The following is a 19,790-nucleotide window of genomic DNA, read 5'->3' as shown; positions in this document are numbered from 1 at the left end:
CCAAAGAACGTTTTGCCGTCAATTTCTTTGGTCACATTGAGTCCATAGCGAACTTGCCGGGGCTGAAACCCATTGGCAAGACAGATGTTTATTTAAAATCATGGATAATTGTCAAGTTAAAATTCAATTATGATTAATGAGAAATATGCATAAAAATTTGGCCCACACTTGGTTTTTTTCAGTCATTAAAATGACCTCTTTATGCAGCAAGCAATATGCTACATGTGCAGGGTTAAAAGCATATGAGAAATATGAGGATTATATCTAAAGAATTAAAACCTTTACATAAAAATGACAGAAAATATGCCAAAATATTATCCATGGTTCTGTTTTGGGTTTAGGACGACAGGTGACAACTTTAATTAGAATATATTCCTTAAGTAAGTGGAAAAATAAAAAGGCAAAAGGAAGTAATACCGAGTTATCAAATCATAAAGAGGCAAAGAAATGCCTGCCTGCCAACTGTAATGAATATGGAGGGTGGGAGCTCATTGGTAACCTCTGTAGAGAGGCCAATATTAGGTCACTGCTGGGGAATAGTAAAGCCTCACCACCATGGGTAGAGGTGACCGGTGCAGGAAGCAAACAGGCGTATTCTTTCTAGAACTTTGCTAGGAAGGAGGAGTGGGAGAAACTGGCAGAATAAAGCACAGGGTCTGTAAAGTTTTGAGCTGTTTATTTCTTCTTCAGTGGGCAGAATTGCTCATAGAAGGCAGCCAATGGAGGAATAATGGCTGAGCACTGGTGGAGGGAATACTCTCGGGTTGCAGGACGAACACCCCTGTTCCGGGGCAAGGACGAGAGAAGCCTGCCTGGTGAAAACGGGATTAATCATACCACCTGGCCTCAGGAAAGTTAAGGAGCAGGCACTGCACACCAGCACAAGGCCACACTAGGGCCCCACCCCAAGTGGATGGACCCACGTGCACGCCAATCCGGGCTCCCCCCCCACCAGGTGACTGCATCCTCTCCTGCTGCGTCGGCACCCATGCGCCTTCTGTTCTCCGCCGGGGATGCCAGCAGCTCCTTCCCCTGGGCCTCGGCTTAGGGTCTGCATCCCCTTGTCTTCCACACAGAATGTGGGCGCTGGAAAGACTCTCACGGGATCTAACTTTCTTTTTCCATCAGGCAAAATACACTGTGGGACCCCTGGAAGGTTAACTTGACCCCCTGCCTCCATTTTGTGTCCTCCATCTTGAATAACTTAGCTTGACCCCCTGCCTCCATTTTGTGTCCTCTATCTTGAATAACTTAGCTTGACCCCCTGCCTCCATCTTGTGTCCTCCATCTTGAATAACTTAGCTTGACCCCCTGCCTCCATCTTGTGTCCTCCATCTTGAATAACTTAGCTTGACCCCCTGCCTCCATCTTGTGTCCTCCATCTTGAATAACTTAGCTTGACGCCCTGCCTCCATTTTGTTCTGTGTCTTCCATCTTGAGTAAGAAGTTTCCTGCTCAAGCCACGCCCATTACCATGGAAACCATGCCCAGCAACCTGTGCAACAAGACCCTGCTCCTCAGCCAATCAGCTAAGGTCACAATGAACCACCCCCTTGGAAAGCCCCTACCTGTCTTTCCAAAAGTATAAAAGCAAAAAGAGAACTTTGTTCAGGGTCTCAGATTGAGTCCTGTGTTTTGACGGGCCACTGAGACCCTAGTTCGAACTAGCAATAAAGACCTATTTTGTTCTTGCATCTTGCGACTGAGCCTGGTGACTGCGGCTCCACACTGGGGACTCAAGGAAACGGGGCACAACACCACCAGAGAAGAAGAGGGTCATTCCATACCTTGGGTCACAGTGGGCATCGGTGGCGAAGGTTAATTCCCAGTTCAGAAAGCCACGAATCAAAGAGGGAAGTGAGACCATGAAACTAACAACTCAACAGATACTGCAGTTCTGAGCAGGGGAACTTGCTATTCGGCCCTTTACGCCTAGCCTCCCTGCTGTGCCGCCAGCGGAACCAACCCGGGCGGAGAGCCTTCGGCTGGCCGGTGAGTGTCTCCTGCCGTTGGCTGGCCCTGAAGTGCTCCCACGTCCTGCCAGACCGCCCACTCCTCCACCAGCCACTGCTCTTGGAAGTTATATCGTTCAGTATAGGATCCTCGAAGTGCAGCACACCAGGAGATGCACAGCCTCCTTTCTTTCCTGATAAACAAAAACGTGTGGAAGAGGCGTTCTGGGAATTGGACCTGGCTTAGGATGACCTTTCCCAGACTGGCTGACTCCCCTATAAGCAGCATCCCGTTACTCATTCACCCAGTAATCCCAATACTCATTGAGCACCTACTTCATGCCTGGTGATTTTCTGGGCCCTTTCTAGCAGGAAACAAAACATCTAAAGTTTTGCTTACCCCCAACTCCCACCCCCAACACACAAACAAACACCTCCCATGGAGCTTACATTGTATTGAAGGAGCACGGATAATGAACTGTAGTCTATCAGGTGGTGATCATTGCTACGGAGAAAAACAGAACGGGGAAAGGGATCTAATGCTGGGAGTAGGGGATAGGGGGTGAGAAGTGTTCGAATCAAATCAAGTATTATGGTGAGACAGGAAAAAGACAGTGGTAGCCCTGTCTACTTAGAGCCCAGTAAGTGGCCTCAGGAAAGAACAAAAGCGGAAGTTTACTGAGGGCCTCAGGAATATACAAGAACAGGATGTCTGTGGTGGGAACGCCCTTGTTTTGTTTGTTTTCTGCTGCAGTAAGGATCCCAGGAGCATGCCAAATTTGGAAATACAATTTTCGATAAGACTGGTCAAAACAAGGAACAACATTCCAGCGGGAACCAACAGAAATTAGACAATTCAGCTAAGTCTGAGATATGTACCCCTGGACACAGTCCAGACAGGGGCTCTCTTGTCCGCCCCAAGGGTGCCTGGGAGTTCTGCACTATTGCTTTCTAAATAAAAGCCTTTTTTCCTGCTTGCCTACCTTGAGCTTTTGCAAAGTTCATTCTTCGACTCTGTGAACAAGAACCCATGTCATGGGTCACCATGACTGTGTTAATATGTTGATAGTGCAATTTCGTCCAAATCCCACATGACTAGAATTGCTATTGTGTGAATTTATGATCTTGGCCCCTAAAGATAGGGATCTCAAAGCTAGCTTAGACCCTAAGAGGCCCAGCAGCTTCAGGATTAGGATTGTCTCTCAGATGAGAGACCTCTGGGTCAAACAGGTAAATGTGTGTCCTCTTAGGATGACTTCATTTTTTCCAGATTCTCCATTCTAAGAACCTTTTCCTATTGACCTTGCTTCCTTGACAGCAGCAATATTTGGGAGATTTTAGAGTTGTCTATAATAGCACATAAAGTAGCATTTCTCCAGCTGGAATCTTCATGGACAGCTTTAAACCATACTGGCAAAGTAGGAGCCATTACTCATCAGCATTAAGCAACTGTATACTCTAGGCAAATGATACAAAGGGCTCAGGCATCCTCGTTAGCAAGATGGACCCAACAATCTCAACCACAGTCAGAAATCAGCCCTAGATTGTAAAAAGTCATGTAAAAACTATCTCAAGAGGATAACTAACCAACACTATAGAGGTGAGAGAAAACAATGTAAACTCTCTTGGTCTGGTTCAGTTTACTGTATTGTTTATGTAACAGCCATTTAAGTGATGTGTTGAATATTATGTTCACAAGTACATCTTAAGAGAGGCTACAAATGTCACAATTTGGTTCTAAATGTCTTGGTTCTAAGCCCATTTTTCTAACATGCTTACAAAACCCATGAAATAGAACATACTTATACCACAAAAAATAAAAAAACTAAGATTTAAAATAACAAACTTTTAGAAGCTGAGGGTCCCAAACTGTATTTTAGTAAATGGGAATTAGACTTTTTATTTTTATTTATTTATTTTTAAAAATTTTATTTTGGTATCATTAATCTACAATTACATGAAGGACATTATGTTTACTAGGCTCCCCCCTTCACCAAGTCCCCGTTCACTGTTACTGTCCATCAACATAGGGAATTAGACTTTTTAGTTTAGTTTACATATACATGACCATATGCTCAAGTTTTACAATATCATAGATTTTAGTGCAGTATTTTTTGTTTCTTTTCCCTTTTGATTTAGCTCTTCCCTGGAAAGCAACCCTCATGAGGAAGGATATTGCCTGCCCCATACTGCATTGCCATTAAAGAAAACTGTTTCATCTTTTCCTTATTACTTTTGCTAAAATTTAATTTTTCAGGCCTTTTTTTCTTAAAATGCTAATAGAATGAAAATGTGAGACTTCTTAAGTAACTACCAGTGCTCATTCTTACTGCTCAATATCTGCGCTTTCAGGATTTCTACTATCAACTGTAACTATTTAACCATATTAAAATCTGCATTTTATAGATGAGAAAACAGCGTGAAAGATTAAATGACTTGCCCAACATCTCTAAAGTCAGTTATGTCGATACCAAAGCCCGAGCTCTTAAACGCTAGGTCATATCATCTCTGAATGTTTCAGCCAGGGAGATAGGGGTTCATACACAATGATTTTCAACATGTAGTCTTCGGCGTACTAAGAAATTCTGATGCTCATTTAGCCGTGGGGATCAGAAGGGGAGGCCTTGGACTGCCCACTCCTGCTAAACATTGAACTGTAAATACGTAGTTAACATTTATATAGTACTTCCTAGGTGTCCTGACTGGTTTAAGCATTTTGGCTGCACTCAGTTAATTCTAACGAGTCTGTGAAATAATTACTGTTATGCCTGTTCTAAAAGTGAGGAAGCTGACACAAAAAGGTTGTCATTCTGCTAAGGTCACATCACGGTAAGTGGTGTAGTCAGATTAGAATCCAAGAAGTTCCTTGCTTGCAAAGACTGTCCAACAATATTGGCTACAATATTGTTGACTACTACGGAACCAGCCCGTTTGAAGGAAAATGCTTAAGGAAAGGAAAACATTTTCCTAAGATAACACACCAGAACTCCGAGACCAGACTCCCTCCCACGACTCAACCTTGGTCCCAGCTTGCGTTTCCGACTCTGCCTGGAGTCTCCAGAGCTCAGGAATTGGCAGAAAGTGAGGGAAGAAGAAATCCCAACCCGACTCGACACGACCAGAGCAGCGCGTCTGCAGGAGCGACAAGGATACCGTGAACAGGAATTTGAAAGGTCCTCTTGGCTGTGTGACTCCAAACTCGAGTTTGGATGATCTTAGGGCCAGAGCTAGGGGGTTGCCCAATCCGCCGAGAGCGCGGGACAGCGGGCGCAACCACTCCTTGCCCTCAAAGGCAACCTGACAGCAAGGGTTTCCCCAGATTCCTGTTGGGGGGTTCCGCTGTGGCGAGTTGTCAGGGTTCCAGAATTCTCCCTGGCAGGCGGCTCATTTCCTTGAATCCCAGCTTCCCAGGGGCCCTAAAAGCACCTAGAATCGTGCTGCTCATTACTACGGGGTAACTCCGCCCTAACCTCGACTCGGAGCGTTGAACAGCACAGCGATCCGGCCACGGAGCACCGGCTACTGAGCGCAGGATCTTCCTGGCCAATCAGGAGCCACGTCCTCCCGCGCTCCCTTCCAGCCCCGCCCCTCCCGTCTCCGTGGAAACGCTCCGAGCGCCTACAGCTAGGCCTCCTAGGCCCGTGGCAGCCATTGTGTAGACGGAGTGTTTCCGCCGGTCCCTGTTCCACCAAGAGACTCCATAAATGACTCGGACTCTCGGGAGCACCGATCCAAAAGCGGACAAGGGCGGCGAGGGCTGAGGCTGAAGAGAGTGACCGAAAGGGGAGGGTCCGAGGCCGAGAAGCGCCTCCGGTTTAGAAATCCCGGAGACACCAGTGTAGGTGGGGCCTTAATAGCCGCCTTCCCCCGTGTTTAAACTGAATGAGGATAAGGAAGGAGGAGGAGAGAGGCCGCTTGGGCCTTGGAGGCAGTACTCGGGGTCGCGAAGTGTTGGGGCGGAGCTCGGATCGGGGGTCTGGACGCGGAACGGAGGCCGCACGTCTTGAGAGGAGGAGCAGAGCCCCCGCGAACGCGTGGCCCTGAGGCTCGCAGATCCTGCTCCTCGAGAACCGTTTGTACGTCTGAAACCGGACCTTAGGGCAGCCCCTGGCACGTTGGGGAAGCCCAAACCTGCCTGCTCTTGGGACACCCATGAATCGTTTTTCTCTTTAGAGAAAGAGCCCTCTTGACTTTATATGATTTTCCCCAGGGACCTGTGATCAGCAAGGCAGGGCCAGCGTGGCACAGGCCCATGCCCCCATTTTACAGGTGAGGAAAGTGAGGCCCAGGGAAATCTAGAAGTTTGATGTTTCCCACATTCTACAAGTGGTTGGTGACAGAGTTGAGGCTATGATCAGGTCCTGAGAGCTCAAGATCTAGGATCCTTCTCTGACTCTAGGGTCTCTGCTAATATATCCAGTAGTTCTATTGTAACAAGTAGAACAGGGCAATGGAATTATCTACTTAGCTGATTTAACAAAATAAGAAAAATGCTTTAAGAATAGAAACTAAGTGTCCTGCTACTCTATGATTTTATTGTTCTTGTTAATAATAGACTGGGAAAGCCTTGAGGCTCAGAGAGGTTAAGTTACATAGCGTCTTCATCCCTGGAGGAACTGAGATCAAATTCTGTGTTTTCATACCCAAATTAGAACTATACCTTTGAAGTTTCTAAAGGGTCAGAAATAAGGTCCTGGGTGCCAGTCTTCTTAACTCTATATGGTCCTTGAAAGGGAATAAAAGGGTTCTTGGATTTTTCTGACTTCCTTCTAGGAGATTTGGGGGTCATACCCAGTTCCTATGTGGCAATTGTAGTGAGTTTGGGAATTTCAGTCATGCCCAGTGTTTCCTCCTTTCTTCTCCCTCAGCTCAGCCTCCTCAACAGTCTACCCTTCTGCAAAAGAGCACAAGGAAGGAATGCTCAGTATTTTCCTCACAGTCTGATCCCAGGTAAGATTGCCTTGCCTCATTTATAAAGTGGCCCTGAATTCTCCATGGGGAGGGGGGCCCAGTCGAAGTGGCAATGGGGACAGATGGACCAGATGGAGTAGAAAATGTTTCTTGCTTGCCCCAGGAGCATCTAAGCCTCCTATGCAACAGGCCCCTGCCTCCCACCCAGTGTCTTTTCCCAGCATTTACTCATTCAGTCAGCCAGCCAGTCACTTGAGTCTGCAATATAATTTGTACTGTTCTTGATGCTCTAAAATAAATATAAGAATGTCTTTCCTTAACATTGGGGAAATAAATTGTATGAGATTAATAAAAATTTCTCAAGTTATCACATATTAAGCAGTGCCAGAATGAATGGTACTTAAGCAGCAAGAACAGGAACTCATATTTAAGTAATCATTATGACTAGAAGATATCATTCCAGACAGAAAGACCATCATTTAGTATCAGGCAGAAGAATTTGCGCAAATATGGACAGTAGGCTAGTTGAAGTAGAGTGTAAATATGAGTGTATAACATGAGGCCTACTCAGTGCCCTGCATACTACCCAGGGCAGTCATTATTGACATCTGGATGTATTTACTTAGTTTTTTATCTAATACTTAATATACATACATACACACTAATATGCACAAACTAATATGTATGCAAATATATGCACATACATACAAATATACACCCATAAGTTTATCTGTACATGTATGTAGAGAGATTGATATGTGTAGAAATAATATGAATTATGACAAATAGGGTCCATTGGAGCATGGAATGTTCCCAGAATATAGACATGTTCCTGGCATGTAGTAAGCACTCAGTATTTGTTGAATGAATGGCTGTTATATATATAATTTTGTCATTTTACTTATAAGGAATATTTTTTCAAGTATTTTTGGTAGCATGTGTTTTAATGACTATATAGTGTTCCATTCTATGTACATATGCTTTATTTAAATTTTTTTTTAGGAAAAACATAAGTAATTCCCAGTATTTTGCTGTTATAAACAACTTGTAATAAATATTCTTATAACTTATTAAGTGTATTTCTCTTTATTTCCTCAAGATATGCTCTGGGAAACATAACAGAGTCTGGGAAACAGGGGCAAAGAATATAAAGATGTTTTAGGCTTTTGAAAAACTTAAGAGTTCTTTTTTAGAAATACTACATGAACTACCTTCTACAACCATTTCATGAAAGATCCTATCCTGAACCTTTATCATCTGAGTATTGTCTTTAAAATTTTGCCTTGAATTGCATTCCTTCAGTCTTAGTAATGTTGACCATTTTTACATATATTTATTAGTCACTTGTATTCCTTCTTTGATATACATAATGTGTGTATGCCTCTTGACATGTTATTTTTTCTATGGAATTTTTTGTCTCCATGTGATAAAAGGTACTCGTTGTATGTAAAAGATATAAAGCATGTGTTAGATGCTATATTTCCCTGACTTTATCACTTGCCTTTTACTTTTAAGGACTTACATGTTTATATGTTTTAAATTTTCATAAAGTGAAATAATTTCTTTTTATTTATGTAGTTTTACGCTTTGAAAGCTCTTCTTCCCAAAATCCAATACATAATCACTTTTATTTTCCACAATTATTTTTTATAGTTTCAAATATTTTAAAAGTTTAACTCTGAAACCTATCAGGTATTCATTTTGATTTGAGAAATGACAGGAAAACAAAAACGTTTCTTCCCACTTTATTTTTCTAGTAACATTTGCATTCTCCTTTGATTGTGATGCTACCTTTTCATATACCAAATTACTAAATTGTATATACACACACACACCTATATATATATATATATATGCAAATATACCCACAGATCACTTTTGGGTCTGTCCTGTTTCATGGACCCATTTCTAAATTCTTCTACTGGTATCAAAGTGTAGTTTTGTTCCTTTATAAGTAGTGCATTTAATGGGCAATGAAAAGGACTTTACCTTTCTTTTTCACTAAATGAAGATAAGGAAAAGGAAATAAGACGGTTCATATATCGGGAATATTCCGAAGAACACTGTTTTTTTTTGTTTTGGAGAAAAGCAAGTAGAAGTTATTTACAATAAGTTTTAAATGTTGAATATATTAATTTTTCAGTATGTTTTATTAGTATAGCATATTGGTCAAAATACAGGCTCTGGACCCAGTGCCTAAGCTTGCTTCATGCATTTAAGATTTCTTAGTTATGTGAAATAGATTGAACTACTTAACCAGTATCTCATCTCTGAAATTGGGAAATAGAACCTACTATAGAGGGTTGTCAAGAAGGCTAATAACGTCATACATGTAAAAAAACATTGCACAGTGCTTGACAAATAGAATTCAATAACAATTGGTTGCTATTGTATTATTTAAAATATAATGTATATCTGATATAACTGTAGTCACTAAGACCTAAGAATTGAAGCAGGGAATCTAGCCTGTTTTTAAAAATTTTTTTTTTCCAAATGGCTAGTCAGTTGTCCCAGCATCATTAAATAAGCCATCTTTTCCCCATGAATTTGTTATCAATTTTGTCACATTTAGAATTCACTGCTGTATTGGGGTCCATTTCCAGATCTCTAGTCTTTTCCACTGTTGATCTTCTCTATGCCTGTGTTAACCTCATGGTATTATAATTACAGGGGCCTCATTAAAGTTTAACATACCATTGGGTTTAATCTCCCCTCATTATTCCTTTTTAGCACTTTTCCTTTTTCTTACAAATGCACTTGAAAATCAGCTTGTTAGTATCATTGAAAATATAGGTAACTTTGGTGAGAACAAAATTAAATTTCCCCTAAGTTTAACGAGTGTTTTCTTAAATTCTGATGCTATTCTTATATAGGGTCTTTGTCTGTTTGTTAAGCTTATTTTTAGGAATTTATATTTTTTAATCGCCATGTGCTATTTTAAAAACTGATTATTATATGTCTGAACTTTTTCTAAATTATGTAATTGGATTTTACATGTTAATTAATTTGAACTTTTGTTGTGATATATTACATAAATGCAAAGAATATTAACACTTCTTTGTACAATTTAAAATACAGTAAAACATAGATACCACCATCTAGACCAGCAAATGATTTTAAAAACTCCCTGATGACCCCACAATTTCATTCCCTCCTCTCCTAGAGAGGCAACTGTTAATTTTAAATGTTGTGGCTATTAATCCTTAGCTTTGTGGGTTAATAAGTAGTTTTAACACCTATGTCTGCATCTCTATACAAAATTGTTTAGTTTTGCCTATTTTTGAACATTACATAAATGGAACCTCTATATATTCTTCAGTGAATGGCTTCTTTGGCATAGTGTCAGATTTTTAGTGTGCATCCATGTAATTGTAGTTCATTTTCACTGCTGTGTACTATTTTTCAGTATGAAAAAGAACTTAGGTATCTATTCTACCATCTTTGGGCTTTTGGATTGTTTCCAGTTTTTTCTATTACAGCAGTTATACTCTAAATATTGTTGTACATATCTTCCGGTATACATGTGTAAGTTTCTCTAGGTACAAGCCTAGTATTACAATTTCTAGGACATGGAATTCTCTTATAATTGCTAATAATTTTCAGTTGATTTTCTTGAGTTTCCCAGATACACAGTCAAACCCTTTACAGATAATTTTGTCTACTTGCACTGGCAAGTGCTTTCATAGCAGTGATTTAAAAATAATGAATTTGTAATATCCTTGTTGAGTTTCCAGTTTCAATGAGAATGTCTTTAATGTTTTGGATTTCAGATTTTAAATTCATCTTATTTCTGCTTTGCTAACTTGTTTTATTTGTAGTTCTAAATGAAGGATCCATGCTGAATTTTAAGAAGTACCTGTTTGGCAGTACAATATGGAACTTCTTAACAGACATTATTAGTATTGCTTATAGTTATTAGATTTTCTCACTGGAATCTTTCTTTACCTTTTCCAATAAACCACCAGTCTATCATGCCAATATGCTTTAATGTGGTAGCAGATTGCATTTTTTAAAGATGGTCATACCTAGCATTTCTCCTATCTTCATGCTCTTCTTAAAATGTAACTTAACACCTTTCCCACCAAAAGGTGGGATCTGTGCCCCTTCCTCTCAACTCTGGCTAGGGCTTGTGATTGCTTCAGCTGGTGGAGTACAGAGGAAGTGATGCCATGTGACTTCCCAAACTAAGTCATAGAAAGGGTACAGCTTTGGCTTGGCTTCATGTTAGCCCAGGCACCATGACCAAGTGGAAAGAAACTGAGACCTTCCATCAACAGTCACAGCCAACCTGCCAGCCCTGTGAGTGTGCTGTCCTGGAAGTGAATCCTCCAGCCCAGTCAGGCCTTCAGATAACTGCTGCTCTAGTGAACAACTTGAGCAATCTCAGGAGAGGTCCGAGATAGGCCTGCCCCACCAAGCAACTCCTGAATTTCTGACCCAGAGAAATCATGAAAGAGAATAATTATTTTGTTTTAAGCCACTAAGTTTTGGAGTAACTAGCTCTATGGCAGTATATTATGAATATAGGTGTGTTGATGGATTTTACTGGCCTTGTATTTTATTTCTGAAGTTGATATAAACATTGATTAGTAATATAGATTTATAGTTTACTGACTTTTGCTGTCTCAGTATTTTCCTGAATTTCTTAAAAATTTTGATGGTTTTTCAGTATGCCTGGGAACAATTTAATAACTTCAAATAATCTGTTCTTTGAAAATCTGAAGAATTAATTTGAGAAAAGTATTGGGTCAGTTATTTTTGAAGGTTATAATTCTTTGATAACTTGAGCAGTTTCTTTAATAGTGTCTGATCTGTTCAGCATTTTTCATTTTAGCATCTCCTAAACCACATGTTGAATTTTATTTTTTTAATCTAGGATTCTGTGTCTTCTAATCTGTGAGATTAAGCCACTTACATTATTAGAATTTCAGTTACATTATTTTTATCATCTTCTCTCCCCACTCTCTTCCCATTTTCTGTTTTCCTTTGGAACAGGTTGTCTTTGGGTTTTGTTTTGTTTTTATAGATTCTATTTTGGTTCTTATTGTGGTTGCCCTTACCTTGAAACCCATGTTGACTCCTAAACTTAATATCTAGGCCATTACTCTAAAAAGTCAACTGCTTTAGCACACTCTATGTCCCTTTCTCTCTGTCTCTCCCTCATCATATTTGTGTTACCAAGAATTATGGTTCAAGATAGGAATAGATGATACCCTTTTTCATTTTTATCCTAGGCTTTTTTGTTTGCTTGTTTTTGTTCTGTTTTATGGAAATAAGCTTTACCAACGTACTTGATCACCTTCCTTATCATATCTCATACAGCCTTTACTGGATTTATTTCTCTTCTTAATTGACTTGTTAAAGAAGTAGAGAGGTGAGAGTATGCATTTAAAAACATACTTAAATTAAGTACTAGAAGAATAAACATTACATGTATGAAATCAAATTCACAGAGAAAAGTGGAGATGGAAAGGAATTAAGAAATAAAGCCTGTCTAAAAGGTGGCAGGAAAGGATGGAGGAAATAATTTTAAAAAATAGAAAGATTTTAGAAATAAGTCCAAATATATCAGTAATCACAATAAATTAACATAGATAATATGTTATACATAAAATACAGTCATACAGCTTGGATGAAAAAACATCTTGCTCTATGCTGTTTATAATGTCTCTTCTAAGCAGTATGCTTCTGTATTTTGAAACTTTTTGTAATCTTTTCTCTATTAACAGACTTTCTTGTCATCTTAATTTTATTAACTGCCTTTTTTCCTCTAAAGAACTATTATACCTATTAATTTTGAGTGCAGGTGTCCTGTTTTTAATTTTTTTAGTGGGAGAAAATATTTGCAACACGTTTTAAAAAAAAATTTCAAGGGAAGGCTTACAGTGTATTTTAGTAAACTGAAATTCACATGCCTGGTAATTCTACTTCTGGAAATTGATCTTCTAGAAATATTACATGTGAGCATTCAGTGATATATTTAAGAGAATTATTCACTGCTGTATTGTGATAGCCAGAAAATGGAAATAATCTTAATGACCACCAGTATGGAAACAGTTAAACCTTGGAACATCATAAAGTGAAATGCAATGCAACATTTACCATAACAGTCATCTACAGCTGCATAATAAATTAACAGCTAAAAATAACAAGCATTGATTTCTCACTCAGTTTCTAAGGGTCAGTTACCTTGGAGCAGTGAAGCTGGGTGGTTCTGACTGGGTCTCTCATGAGGTTGCAGTCAGGCCGTCCGCAGGTCTGCAGCCATTGGAAAGCTTCACTGGGGCTAGAGGGTGCGCTGCTAAGACAGTTCGCTCACATGGCTGTTGGCAGGATGCCTCATTTCTCACTGAGGAAGGCAGGCCTTGCTGCCTCACCACACAGGCCTCTCCACAGGGCTACCTAAGTGTTCTCACCACATGGCTGGTAGTTTCTCCAAGAGGGATTAACACAAGAAAGGGAGTAGGAAACTATGAGGTAGTCCCCACAGTTGCACAGTATTTCACCCACTTCTGCTTTTTTATCTGTTCATCAGAAGTGAGTCTGTAAGTCTAGCCCACATTTAAGAAGTGGGGAACGAGGCTCCACCTCTTGAAAGGAAGAGTATCAAATAATGGATGTATTTTAAAACCACCGCAAACAGAATAGGTCGGTCATGTACTGAAATGGGAAGTTGTACACTATATATTATTTGAAAAAGCAAACTGCTATCATGTCTCTGTTAAGAAAATACATCAGTAGGGTATGTATGTCTGTGAATGAGAAAAGGTCACAAAGGACACAGTGAAACTACAGTGGCTATTTCTAAAGTTACTTGGGGAGGGTAGGCTTTCCATTTTTACTTATATTACTTCAGTATTTAAATTTTTTATGAACTTATTTTCAGTAAAGAGACTAGCTTAATTTCTAGTATTAAAAAAATAAATTACTAATCTTTGAAATAAATAACCAAAGGTAATACAGACTGGGTTTTATTTTTCTGTACTTTTTACAAAATGAGGGACCAATTAACATTTTTTTTCCATACTGACACTAGTTTTCAGTCCTGTAGTCTGTTTCTGAGCATTCATTTATGTTAAAGTAGACTTACTATATTTAAAAATATTAACACATATATTTTATAAACATTCAGAAATAAGCAGTGCCGAATTTTCTTTCTTGAGTCCTTATTTGTGATTAGTATTTCATTGGTTAGGCAAGGATTTTCATGTAGTTTAATTGGAAAACAGTACCTGGGTGGTGTATGTTGAATCCCTGACCATTTCAGTACATCTTCCTTTTGCCCTTCTATGTTAACACAATATGGACGTATGTGGAAATCTTGATTTACAACCCTTTACCCAGTTGTTCTGGATTTCTCTCACTTTGACTTAGCAGATAGGCCTGGGTTTTAAAAACTGCTACTTTGTAACTACATGACCTTATATAAATTATTTACTTAATTTTGCTGAATGTTAGTTTCCTCACGCCTTTAGTGTTGATATACCTATTTGATAGGATTGTTGTGATAGTAAATAAGATAAGATAGCCCTGTTCACATAATTGCTTAATAATATTTAAGTTGCTGCTCTGATTATAATGATACAATGATGATGATATTAGAGTTTTCTTTCATTCTATGGTAAATGCCTTAAAAATATCTATTTCCTTTATTCTTAGTATTTACAGAACATTTTAAATTAAACTTTAGAATTGACGATATGTTATCAAAGAAATTAAGGGAATTTGTCACATAACCAACTTATGATCTGTTCCTTCCACTAAAGTATTTTTAGGCAGTTTGAATACATGCACTTATCTCTTCTCTGATAATAAAAAATTTTTTTTAAATTATAAACTTGCAATGATGAAGTGACAAGCCATCAGCAAATAAGAAATTTCAACAAAAACTTGGAAGGCAACACGAGGAATAGTGGTAAGAACCACATAAGGCTAGAGATACTACATCCTAGAATGTTCAACAGAGAAATACAGACAAGAAAGGAACTGATGAACCCTATGAACTTCAGAGAGACTAAGGATGCATCCATACTATCTGAGGCTAGAGCTATGCAAAAAAGAGCATCCTAATATTTCCATAGAGAAAAGAAGAAGTTGCCAACAAAGAAATTAAAGTTAAAAAAGAATCAGTTTTAGGAGCAACACTGAAGGCCTATAAACAGTGGAGCAATTCCGAGAAAAATTATTTTCACTCCAGAAATCCATACCCAGCCACTTGTGAATAATAATAAAGATTTAAGGCACATAGTGATTCAAATGGTTCCTGGGAATTTTTTCAGTAACCGTGCTTGGAGATTTTCCTTTAAACCACATATGTGTTAAAGAAAACCTTGCCTGTTTCTCAACTTTGCTCTTTTCACTGGCCATGGACTAACTTTCACAGGCTTGACTGAATTCATTTGGGTGTCATTTATGGAGTAAATCACAAAAGAGGAACAGTTATAAAATTTTGAAAATGGAGCACTAAAGAGTACTCAGCCCAGATTGGAGAAGGAAGGTGAATATTTCCCAAATAAAAGGGATGAGGGGAAATGAGACACTTGATAAAATAGAGAGTCTTTCAAAATAATTAAGGATTTGAGGACAGTAAAATTATTAAGTAGAACTAGGAATCCTCCCAAACTGTATACAATTAATTTCAGAATTATGTAAGCACTGCTTATTGAGTTAATGATAAACAGAATGATGAATAGAGGTATGGGATAGGATCAGGGGTAGGGTCTAATTCCTTATCTCATAGTAGGAAGTAAGGAGTTCAGTCGTGATCAGTATCAAAAAAGATAAATCATGAAGCATACTGCAAGCAAAATTAAGCAATATTGTTACAGTTGGCAAATGGTTCTGGTCAGATGTAGACCTGGGTCCTTGCTGTGTTACCTTCTAGGTCCATGATCTTGGGAATTAATGTTTTTCAACCATTATTTACTAATTTTTAAAATGGGAATAATAGTGTCTACACATAAGACAGCTGTGAGGATTATTTGAAGCATATGTGAAGTACTTAGCCCAGTGGTTAACAAATGCTATATGAATGTTCCTTATGATGGTTGTGGTATTCAATGACTGGATACATTATTTAGCTATTTGATGACCATTATTATGTCCCTACTTTTCTTATTTTTCTTCATTATTGAAGTTCTTTTTCTATTTGACTTGTCACTTATGTTACTTGATGAATGTCTATTTCTTTGTTCTTTTTCTCACCTAGATTTCTTCTTCCCAGAAAGCCTATCTTTGACCAGATGGCAGTTACATTTGAAGATGTCACTGTTACTTTTACTTGGGAGGAGTGGAAATTCCTGGATTATTCTCAAAAAAAGCTCTACAGAGAGGTCATGTGGGAGAACTACACAAATGTCATGTCAGTAGGTAAAGTTATCCCAGCTCTTAGGGAGTAGAATTAGTTTCTTCTGGGACTGATTTTTTGAGTTTTTGGTTGTTTATCTGGGTCTTATACTAAAGTAGAAGAACTTTTCTCAAAAATGTGTTTTAAATCAAATGACAAATATGAGGTAAACAAAGCAAGACATCTTCCAAGACACCTAGGCTATGTAATTAATAGGTACTTGTGATTATTATTGCATATTTTCTGGATTACAACTAAAGCACAGATTACACATAATTTTTTGTGGTTCTATATCTGTTCTCTCTTCATACTATTTGTACTTTATTTTTGCTGTATAACAAACTATCCAAAGTTAGTGATTTTAAACAAACATTATTTTTTATGAGTCCAATTGGTTACGTGGATGTACTGTAACGGAGTGACCTGGCTGGGGCTGGATGGTCTAAGGTAAGGCTGGACAGCCTGACTTACAGGCCTGGCAGTTGGTCTGTCAATGAGGTTCATAGGGATATGGGGGCCATATGCCCTCTTCAAGCAGGCTAGCCCAGGCTAATTCACATGGGGTAGACAGAGGATTTTTAAAACCAGTAAGAGTGAGGACAAGCCCCAATGAATGAACACTTTTCAAGTCTGCTTGTCACTTTTTTGCTGTTGTCCCAGTGACCAAAGCAAATTATACAGCTGAGCCTTAAGTCTGCATGGAAGGAGAACACCCAAAGATGTAGATAAAGCACAGGCATACCTTGTTGTATACTGTGCTTTATTGTGCCTCACAGACACTGCATTTTTTACAAATTGAAGGTCTGTGGCAACCCTGTTTCGAGCAAGTCTATTGACACCATTTTCTCAATAGCATTTGCTCACTTATGTCTGTGCATCACATTTTGGTAATTCTTACAGTATCTCAAGTTTTTCATTATTATATTTGTTAATGGTAATCTGTAATCAGTGATTATGACTCAGTGAAAGCTTAGATGATGCTTAGCATTTTTTTGCAATAAGTATTTTTAAATTAAGGTATGTACTTTTTTAACCATAATGCTATTGCACACCTAATAGATTCAGTATAGTGTAAACATAACTTTTATATGCACCGAGAGACCAAAAAAACTCATTTGATTTGCTTTATTGTGATACTCACTTTATTGCAGTGGTCTGAAACCAAACTCAAACTACCTCTGAGGTATGCACTATGAGAGTTAATGCAGCTATTTTTTCCCCACACAATCTACCATACTACTATAAAACAAAAATAGAAAAAATATTTTATTTCTTATAATAATACCTCAAATGGCATAATCTAATTAAGCCCCAGTCTTTAAGACTATTTCCATGAAGCAGTCAGCCTTATTCTTATTTCTAACAGTACCTGGTAAGTAGTTGATACTCAAGATACATTTGTGGAATGAATGAATAAGTGAATCAATACATATGTAAATGAACAAACAAATGAATTTCAGACTCAAATATGGAGTAGCCTAAGTCATAACCCTTCATTTCAAACCCACCCGTGCATATGTGCCTATAATCAAGGTCATTGTGGTTGAGATACTTGGAAAGTTTTAAACACAGCCTTCATCTCACCACTGGATTATCTGCCTATTCTTCTAGGAAACTGGAAAGAGAGCTACAGACCCCAAAAAGAAAGATTCACATATTTAGTACATGAAAATCTTTCCTGCTGGCAAGGCTGGAATGCCAGCACTCAGATGTATGAGAATCAAACCTGTGTGCAAACTGTTCAAGGGATAAATTCCAAAGCCCTAAAGCAGCAAGACTTTTCCCACTATCAAAAATGGTTAATACTCTCCACACAGGTATCAGGATATGGAAACTATGAACTGATTGAAGGTAAAAATCCCAGGAACTTAAAATATACAAAGTTTATACCTTGGCATTCCTTAGAAACAAAACATTCTCAAGACTATGGTAGAGAAATTCACATGAGTGATTCACATGGTTTTCAAGGCAGCACATACCTTCTTGGCCTATCCAGGAAAAATCTCTCTCTGGAAAAAGAACAGAAGCTCATAGTTCAGCATTCGTATATCCCAGTTGAAGAAGCCCTCCCAGAGTACATTGGAGAGATGTGCCAGAATGGCCTACTGAAAGACTCTATGGAAGAGAAATACTGTGCATGTGATAAATGTAAAGAAATGTATTATTGGAACTCAGAGGGTATTCTCCACAAGGGAAATCAATTTGGAGAAAAGTTCTATCCATGCTACATCAGCACAGCACACTTCTCTCAGAGATCAGACCTGTACAGACATCCAAGAATTCATGTAGGTAAGAAGCTGTGTGGGTGTGATGAAGTTGATGGTAACTTCAGTCAGAGCTCAGGTGCTCACTTTCATCAGAAAGCCCACCCAGGGGATGGTCCTTTTATATGTAATGTGTGTGGTAAGAGCTTCAGTCAGATCTCTAGTCTTCACAATCATCAAAGAGTCCATACAGAAGAGAAACTCTACAAATTTCAGTGTAATAAGGACATTGGTAGAAATTCATTACTTCACATTCACCAGAGACTTCACATAGGAGAGAAGCCTTTTAAGTGCAATCAGTGTGGTAAGAGTTTTAGTCGGAGTTCGGTACTTCATGTTCATCAAAGAGTCCACACAGGAGAGAAGCCGTATAAGTGTGATGAGTGTGGTAAGGGCTTCAGTCAGAGCTCAAATCTTCGAATTCATCAGTTAGTCCACACAGGCAAAAAGTCCTATAAGTGTGATGACTGCGGTAAGGGCTTTACCCAGCGCTCAAATCTTCAGATTCATCAGAGGGTGCATACAGGAGAGAAGCCTTATAAATGTGACAACTGTGGCAAGCACTTTAGTCACAGCTCAGATCTTCGCATTCATCAGAGGGTCCATACAGGTGAGAAACCCTATACTTGTCATGAATGTGGGAAGGGTTTCAGCAAAAGTTCAAAGCTTCACACTCATCAAAGAGTACATACTGGAGAAAAACCCTATAAATGTGAACAGTGTGGTAAGGGATTTAGTCAGCGTTCACATCTTCTCATTCATCAGCGAGTTCACACAGGAGAAAAACCCTATAAATGTGATGACTGTGGAAAGGGCTTTAGTCATAGCTCTAATCTTCACATTCATCAGAGGGTCCACACAGGAGAGAAGCCCTATCAATGTGCTAGGTGTGGTAAGGGTTTTGGTCATAGTTCGGCCCTTCGAATTCATCAAAGAGTTCACACAGAAGAGAGACCTCATAAATGCCATGAGTATTATAAAGGATTTGATCAGAACTCACATCTTTACAATAATCACAGAAGAGAAAACTTATAATTCCATTCATGTAGTAACAGTATGACTCAAAGCTTAACTTAAAACCCAGTAAGTGCTGCTGGGAAGAAAATTCTATAAATAACCTAAGTAATCCCAGGCAACATTTATAATTTCCCCTAACTCCCAGTAAGAACCATTTGCTTCAAGAGATCCTTAGGAGGATTCCTATATATTTAAAGTATATTTTCTTTTTCTACCATAAATACTATACATAGTTGTCATAAAATCTATGAAAGACTCAGGAGAAAACTCTTCATCCTGTTTCATTTAGTCTTTTATTTC

General features: G+C 38.8%; 1 protein-coding gene across 7 annotated transcripts; it reads left to right on the top strand.

Moving 5' to 3' along the window:
• The first annotated feature begins 4,213 nt into the window (after positions 1–4,213).
• Positions 4,214–19,698, top strand: ZNF214 (zinc finger protein 214). 7 transcript variants are annotated; one of them, XM_017643489.3, is made up of 5 exons: positions 4,214–5,790; positions 6,163–6,221; positions 6,821–6,902; positions 16,072–16,232; positions 17,821–19,698. In XM_017643489.3, exons 4-5 carry the CDS (start codon positions 16,106–16,108, stop codon positions 19,506–19,508), a joined length of 1,815 nt encoding a protein of 604 aa, XP_017498978.1. In that variant the 5' UTR covers positions 4,214–5,790; positions 6,163–6,221; positions 6,821–6,902; positions 16,072–16,105; the 3' UTR covers positions 19,509–19,698. The 7 variants fall into 7 exon arrangements, with proteins under 7 accessions (XP_017498978.1, XP_017498977.1, XP_017498976.1 ...); XM_017643488.3 differs by having other exon boundaries at positions 4,214–5,794; XM_017643487.3 differs by lacking the exon at positions 6,163–6,221.
• Positions 19,699–19,790: the final 92 nt, after the last annotated feature.

Source organism: Manis javanica, chromosome 11, assembly GCF_040802235.1.
Source record: "Manis javanica isolate MJ-LG chromosome 11, MJ_LKY, whole genome shotgun sequence".
NCBI classification, from domain to species: domain Eukaryota; kingdom Metazoa; phylum Chordata; class Mammalia; order Pholidota; family Manidae; genus Manis; species Manis javanica.
Note: the sequence above shows the minus strand (reverse complement) of the source record. Positions and strands in the feature narration are given on the sequence as shown.

What these genes read in the sequence shown, in the direction of transcription:
- ZNF214 (XM_017643487.3), top strand. Translation starts at nt 16,106, where the DNA reads ATGGCAGTTACATTTGAAGATGTCACTGTTACTTTTACTTGGGAGGAG. An exon ending in CACAAATGTCATGTCAGTAG is followed by an intron (nt 16,233 to 17,820) that starts GTAAAGTTATCC and finishes CTATTCTTCTAG; the next exon opens with GAAACTGGAAAGAGAGCTAC.